General features: G+C 34.9%; 1 protein-coding gene across 1 annotated transcript in view; it reads left to right on the forward strand.

Moving 5' to 3' along the window:
* The window catches only part of LCP2 (lymphocyte cytosolic protein 2 (SH2 domain containing leukocyte protein of 76kDa)), a 31,413-nt gene extending 27,566 nt beyond the window's left edge, over window positions 1-3,847 (forward strand). Inside the window, exons 18-21 of the mRNA XM_010282788.1 lie at window positions 834-946; window positions 1,849-1,926; window positions 2,830-2,985; window positions 3,725-3,847. Coding sequence (XP_010281090.1) covers window positions 834-946; window positions 1,849-1,926; window positions 2,830-2,985; window positions 3,725-3,847 — 470 coding nt within the window. The remainder of the gene's footprint in view (window positions 1-833; window positions 947-1,848; window positions 1,927-2,829; window positions 2,986-3,724) is intronic.
* The last annotated feature ends 4,390 nt before the right edge of the window (window positions 3,848-8,237 follow it).

Genomic DNA, 8,237 nt, shown 5'->3' on the forward strand with positions numbered 1-8,237 from the left:
TTTTTTGTAAAAAAAAAATGACTGAAGGTTGACAGGTGGTTTCAGTGCAGTTAATACAGTCTTTTCTCCCTGTGGATGTTTCTAGTTGGACTGTGAGCAGAAAACTGTCAAGTTCCTGAAAGGCACCTTCTGTAACTTACTTAGTCTGAATCTATGATGGTTTCTTTCCCCATGAAATTTGGTCTTACTGCCTAGTTAAACCATTGTCAAAACTTCATATAAGCATCTTTTTCAGTAGAGCTAACACTACTGAGAGCTGAGCAACACTAGCTGCAAGTCACTGTGGTATACCAACACTCTCGAAAAAGGGAGAAAACACTTTCCATGAGAAATATGCTGCATATTTATCTTGTAATAACAAGTAAAAAATAAAGGAAGCTTAGAAATAAATTGCTTTGCAAATAATTGTTTGCATATGGTAACAGCTGCCAATGTCTTACAGTGACATTTTTTAGTTTCTACATGCTAAGAAGGCAAGGAATGCAAAGAGACAATGTTACTTCTAACTGTCTCTAAAGAAACGGGAGATGCTCTCAGCTGAGTAATTGTGGTACCCAAGCTAAAAAGATGTAACCTCTATTTCAAGTTCATCTCATTTTAAGGAAACCTGAACCACAAGAGTTCAGTTAAAGTCCCTGTGCACCAAGGCTGAATTTATGTAAAGAACCTGGTTCTCATACAGTAGCCTAAACCTGATTTCAAAGCAATTCAAAATGTCTCAGTATCAGGGTGATAAAAATTCTTCATGTGTCATAAAATCAAGATTGTATACCCTGTATGCACTCCACAGATGAAATCATCTTCCCATTTTTAACATTTTTTCTACTTTTACATCTTTGAAGGCAACAACAGCAGATCTCCTTCAAGAGGCACAGCTGACATAAGGCCTCCACTGCCAATTCCTAGCAGACAGACTGTTCACCAAACAAACATGGAAGAAGATGAGGTACAAAACATCACAAGTATTAACCATAACTGCTAAACACAGCAAATTTTCTGATTTCAAGAGAACATGTTTTTCAAAGTTGTTTTTCTAGTTAGTAGTCACTGTCAGGATGTTAGTAGGTGCTTTCAGTTTCCTTTTCTGTGTCAAATTTAGTGCCTTATTTTGTCTTCACCAAGAAAAACAACAGCAAAACCCCAGTAGAACAAAATAAGAAAAATACTTGTTTGCTGTATTCTTTGTTTTGCACAATTACCTTCAACTACCATTACATACTCAGTTCTTCCACAAAACCCTGGTGAGTGAAGAATTCATACCCTTTAACTGTATTTTTGTTTCACATTTCTTTAAATATGACAAGTTTAGAGCAAACCACTCCTGGTGATAACATTGCTGGGCAACCATACATGGTTTGCTCACAGGAAGTCTGCATTAATTGTCTCAGATGATAGTTAAAAAAGAAAAAATAAAATAAAACAATTAAAAAAAAAACAAACAGAGAAATGAAGGCAAAGAATGCTAGTGTCCCAGGCAGAAAAATCAGAAAAGGTCACTTAAAAATCTATCTTTTACTAAAATATTTGGACATATCTGTTTTCCTAGCTTACTTGCAGACATATGACAGATAGGTCTGTAATATTTTCAAAGTTATCAAAGTGAGCAAATAATTTTAAGATCATTTAGTGCCATTTACCATACAGTAATATAGGATATATAGTAATATAAACAATACTACTTTTGTATCACTAAGGTGATCCCTAAAGCTCATACCTTCAGAGATTCTGCACATAAACCCAAATATCCTTCACACCCAAATTTCTCTCTAATTTGTATGTTGTTAACATCATAAGCTAATTCATTGACAGCTGACTTTCTCCTCTATGCTCTCTCACAAAAAAACATAGGACTCACTAAATGATGAATGGTACGTTGCTTATGTTAGCCGGCCAGAAGCAGAAGCAGCTCTTCGAAAAATAAACAAGGTACTCTTTAAATCATTGGTGATTCTCACCATCTGATAGCTAGATGTCCTTGCAGTCATTTGGGAAGAGTGAAAGTAAATAACATGCCAAGGTTATAGCCCAATATAGATACTTAGAGTAAGGGATTCACCTTGAATATCTTTACCCACATAAAAGGTACACCTCCAGTCTAAACGAGCAGTTTCACCTCGCCTCTCTTAGGAGTGACTTGTTCTCTGGAAATAGTTCTCTGTCACCAGTGAGGAATTTGTTGCAAATTCCAAGTCTTAGATGAGATGAATGCCACCCTTTTCTGTTTACTCTATGATGCTTCACAGCACATGCAATGAGCTGAAGATGACATGTACAGCATTTCAATGACTTGACTAAGATTCAGCTTATGAGATCACATTTAATGCCTTTAAGAAAGCATGTTTCAATGGAAGACTTGCTAAAACAGACCTGAAATGAAGAAAAGCAGAGAGAGTGCGCGAGACAATGTCACTGCCTTTACCAAAATTTCACAGACGCTTACCATTATTTTAGGCTGTCTGTAAACAGATCACGTAAGAACCTTGATTGGCACTTACCAGAAATGAACTTCTCTTCTGGTTAAAGTGATGTGAGGTTTGGTCTTTGATATTTTACCTCCTCCTTTAATGGAATCTCTCCCTTATAGAACACCATTCCTTCCTTCCTTCCCTAAAAATCTGCAGTTGTATCAGACTGGGAAGTAGCAAATTGAAAGACAAAACATTTGAGAAATTACCTAAATTCTTTAGTACTGCAGTTTCTCTTACCAGGAGGAAAGATATTTCAGAAAGAAAAACACTTAAAAGCATGAATGCTCTAGTTAAGGTAGTTAGGCTGGTCAAACACAGAAGTGATCCTTACTTGTCACCTTTCATTTTTTTCATCTTTCAGGATGGAACATTCCTGGTAAGAGACAGCTCAAGAAAAACGGCTACTCATCCATATGTACTGATGGTGTTGTATAGAGACAAAGTATACAACATCCAGATTCGTTACCAGGAGCAAAGTAACATATATTTGTTAGGAACCGGCTTAAAAGGAAAAGAGGTACTATGTTTTTTTTATACTACTTCCCTTCATCTTAAGGTATCTCCTGTCTCATTCCTAAGTGTCAGGCTACTTAACCTGCCAGCTGTTTTACTCCAGCGGAATTCTGCTTATTGTCTCAGAGTTATTCCTGATAGAATACATTATTTATGGAAGTAAAATCAGATTCTCCTGTTTGCACCTAGGGAATGGAGAGCCTTAGAATACAGGTATTGGAAAACCATATACCTGGTTAGGGAATGTTGCTTTACCACTAAGATACCAGATAAGGGAAATACACAGCTGAGGGCAAATCCATATCTCCCATCTTTACTGCTTTGCTCCCAGACTGCTGGTTTACTTACGTTCAGCAGTACTGTGTTGGATTTACTGGCACCAGAAAGACTGGTCAGCACACGTACTGCAGTTCCAATCGAGTCAGAACTCTCTGAATTTATCAGCCAACTTTTTTAACTTCCAAGTGTGATCATCATGTTAAGCAGGACGACAACATCATGTATTAAACTGGCCGAGACTGCATAAATTAATTATACAACATTGCAGTAGGTTGTACACACACTAGATTAACAGTTACTGAGCTACAGATTATTGGCAGGAATGAAAACATCTGATCTGATAGCATTTACTGGATCTTATAAGATTGCAAAATATTTACAGTTTAAAAAAAACTTTTCATTTTACTAATTAGTAATAATTCTGAAATTTTTGCCATAGACTTCTCATTTTTTCCATCCAACAGGATTTTTCTTCTGTAGCAGATATCATTGATTACTTCCAAAGAACACCTCTTCTTCTGATTGATGGAAAAGACAGAGGTTCAAGAAACCAGTGCATGTTAAAATACGCTGCAGGACATATTTAAATGAGACGTTAATGAAGATCACTTGCAGTTTCAAAGCCTGCTGAAGTTTGTAAACTTCAGGATATTTCCTTTTTCAGCAAACTAAAATCATGAAGTCATTAAAAATCCTTTTAAGTAAAAAGGACAATGTTATTTTTAAATTATGCCTTAAATGCAGTACTCTATGAATCTGATTTTCCTACAATGTATTTAGTACTGCCCACTGATCACACAGTACATGAAAATTTTTTGTCTGCCATAGCTGTTTCTTCTTGAAATGATTTCCACTCCAAATTAAAGGACTCAGAAATAAATACCAACACAAGTCTCTTCTTTCATATGAGAAAACAAATAAGGAAGCTATTTTTCAGACCAGAACTGCAGCAGCAATTATGTTATTTAAAGGGATACAGAGTAGACCCAAACCTTGTCACAAGTTGAGGAATAGACAAAAGGCAGTAAAAGCCCAATGTTTTTCCCACAATCCATTTCCCAATGAATCTATGGGAAAAGAAAAGACTAGAATTCTGACCTGGATCCTAAAGACACCTAGGTTTCAGTGACAGCAAAAAAACCCCCAACCCTGGATATGCAAGTGCCTGTCACGATCTGTGACGGTGTTATTCAGCCATGAAACTTTGTTCACCATTTTCTAGAAAAATGAAATATCTACAGATATCATGTTCTCGCTACCATACCACTGATGATTCACTGATGGCATGTCTTAGCCCACAGACTGGAAGTACATATCTCCTAGGATCCTCTAACTTCACTCAGAAACAAGCTTTTTCTCCCTCAACACAACCCTCTCTCCAGCCATATCTTTCTGACTCTCAATTAAGCAACTACTTTTTTTTTATAGGAGACACATCAACAAGATTATCACCATGTGATTCTTAATTGGCAGAACACACCCAAATCACTCAGAAAGCAGACAGACACAATCAGGCTAAACTTAGCTCCTTTTATACAATTGCTCTCTATTTTTACTGTATTTTTTCAAGAAAAAACATTCTCAGCTCTAACATATACGTTGCAGCTGAGGACCTCTGAAGCATATCAAGAGTTTTTCCCTCTCCTTTGTTAAGTGGGATTTATCCAATTCTTTGCCTCTATTTTCTAGTAACCTTTGTTTTCTCACAAGGCCTTGGCTTGATAATTATGTTAGGCTTTGTCACACTTTTTCTCCTTTAAAGTCATTTGTGTGTATATCACTTGAAACACTTGAAACAAAATTCAAGACAGAAAAATACCTTTCATGTAACCTGTATAGCTTCTCAGATAAGATAATCAGATTTCATAAACAGTTTTACTTTAAATATATATGTTTTGTAAACTTGGAATTCCAGCTCCTGGCTAAATATGTTAGAAAGGAAGATAAAGTCAGCAAATTCCACTCCCATGCAACTATTACTCAAAAAAAAGAAACAGAAAATTTTAAAAAATTTTCAGCTGACAAAACATGTTTCTAGCCCAATATTTTTTAAAAGCCCACTACTAATTTCATGAACAAAAAGTCAGTTATAATGTATGTTTTCAAAAAAATGCTAAAATTAAGAACATCCTGCTAAAATTAAGAACATCCCTCATATTACCACTGCTTCTGTGAGCTGGAGGTTGTAATCCTATTCCATTGCACTGCTTTCAGAAATCCAACAACCCAGAAATACCTCCTATGGAAATGTGTTTTATTTGTTTTTAAATCATCTCATTAGTGAAAGAGAAATAAAATGTAAACCAGCATAACAAATTATAACACTGCGTATTTTTTTCAGCAGAGTAAAACTTGATTTGATTATTCAGATAAATATATTTTGTATACGAATAAAAACACACCTCAACATTCAAACATGTCCAAAGTAAAGTATCATTGAATATTAATTGTAATGAACTACACTAAAATACTGGCTACTCAAATTTGGGGCCAAGAAGATTTCAGGATAGAGTATTTAGACCACTAACTCTTTCTTTCTTTTGTAGCTAGGTGCATTAGAAAGTCACTACAGAGACTAGAATGAAAGTACTTTCGGTTTTCCAGAAGTAATCTGCTCTTTGGCCCCCTTCCTCAGCAACGTTTTTAGAACGAGGAAGGCACTTCAAATGACAAGTTGCAGTTCCTCCTTTACTGACTGTTTCTTATCCCGCTTTCTGGAGCACAACTGAGATAAGAGAGAAAGGACTTGACTTTAAGTAATTTAAAATCTTTTGTTACTGTTCTAATATGTCTTTGTTTAAAAGGAGACACCCACATGTGAAAAACTTCATGCCCAGTTTCCTGACTTTTCTAGTCAATTTGATCAGTCTTTCCAGCCGAGGTGGGCTTAATTTGGGAAATCTGGTGTTAAAAAAACCTCTCAAAACCAATAACCTTCTTATAGCATTTTTCTGCTCCACACTTTCAGTTTAAAATAAAAATAGCCTAACTGCAGGAAACCACACCATCATTTTACAGTTCAAACTGAAGCAGTGTTAATAGAAGACGATGCATGAAAGTGGATGTTATTACTTAATCTGTCGGACTCCAAGTTTTTTCTTCCGCTTCTCTTAAATCTTTGGCCTTCGTAGGATGGTTGAAATTCAAAATAAGGTCACAAAGCAGTAGCTGGCTTTCCACTGAAAGACAAAGGGCAATGTATCATCATGGTATTTATTGAATGGCAGATGCTAAGTGAATGGGAATTTATATACAACACTTTTTGAAATGTTCGTCTATCAACTCTTCAAAAAATTTGAAGGGCTCCCTTGTTTTGTTTACTTCAAGACAGTTAAATAAAGTTTGGTATTAACATACGGGCAATATTTCTATTACGAGACTATTATTGTTCCTGCAAAGGAATGAATGACTACCTAACAGATTTTTTCCATGGTTAGCTAACATGCTTCCATTTCTATGTAACTATAGTTTCATTCAGTTTTCCAAAACACAAGAGTGACTGTATTGTTTCATTAGATTAAAAAACAGTTGTATGACATAGATAACCCAGCCATTCACAACTGTACACTTTTAAAAACAATGCCTCCAACAGGTTCTTGTTTAGCCGGATGATGAACTTAGAATTACCATTTAGTTTCTTCAGCTCATTGGTCATTTTCTCAACATTTTTAATCGCAGCTTCAAGGTTAAACTGCTGATCAGCAGCATCATTTTTAAACATCTGTATGAAATAGAAACAAAACGTAACTGGCAGTGTACATACCATTCATAAACTGAGTAATCCAGCTAATCACAACCTTTATGAATTTTTTTCTTTTATCTTCTAAATTAATATTTTAACTAAAACTTCCCCCCTTTTATAATTGTCCACTTAGACATGGCAAATTGCAATTACTGAAGGCAACTACTAAACACTGAGGCTTTAGTTTTCTTTTCTGTTCCTTTTTTTCAACTTCAATGAAATTAATCAAATCTAAAATTTCCTCTACTCAACAGCATTATTTCCTTTTGATTTTCGACATTATCCTATAGAATCTGAGAATTAAGCGTCAAGTACTATTCAGTCAACCACACGATGGCGCTATTGTGACATTAACACGTATTGTGACATTAATGCGTAGCACTCTTGGCACTGAATGTTAATGCATCTGCTAATACCTGCCCAGCAACACTTATTTTATAATCAACATCTTTCTGCTTATTTTGGAGAGTATATTCCCTTCCTTTAAAATTTAATGAAAAAAAAATCCGGAGACAATTAAAGATTAGAAACCACTTAGAATTAAGTATAATTTGAATTTTTAAATTATGCTACACTCGTTTTTAGGATTTTTTTCCTTAGGAACAATATTAAAGAAAATTGCACATATCATGTTTTCTGGCCTAGTTAGAAGCTCTCTATTTATCATTCAGAAAGTCTAAAAATAAAATCTGGAAAAACTCTGGGTGATTTATAAATAATGCTCACTATGTAGAACACCTCAGCACATTGAGAAATATGACCAAAAAACTGAACATACACTTAACATAGATTCTTTGTCCAAGTCTCTCTTCCCTTCAGACAGTGGCTTTGCATTGAGGTCATCAGCCAGGGCCAAAGATTCTAAAAGGACAAACCCCAAATTATTATGAAGTAATAGATATAATATATATACACGTATGTATCTCATATCAAATATATAAAAACATTGATAAATATAATGGCTTGACCTTGTTTTCATTAGTGTTCTTTGAAAGAAGAGTCTAAGGGGTTGTATAGTTTTAATTCTTCTTGAGGAAGAATAAAAGAATGGATTATTTTATTTATTTTACTTTCTTCTAGAGACAGTGTTTCAGAAATTTTTTAGGAGTTAAACATGGAATTACTAACAGTGAATAAGCATATTTATAACAGTGGTGAAGAATTCCTCAAAATTCTAATTGAATTCCGATTTTAATTGAAAAGTTTATAAAAGGTCTAAAAAGGCATTGCAATCG

This window comes from Phaethon lepturus, unplaced genomic scaffold (genome assembly GCF_000687285.1).
Source record: "Phaethon lepturus isolate BGI_N335 unplaced genomic scaffold, ASM68728v1 scaffold9722, whole genome shotgun sequence".
Taxonomy (NCBI): Eukaryota; Metazoa; Chordata; class Aves; order Phaethontiformes; family Phaethontidae; genus Phaethon; species Phaethon lepturus.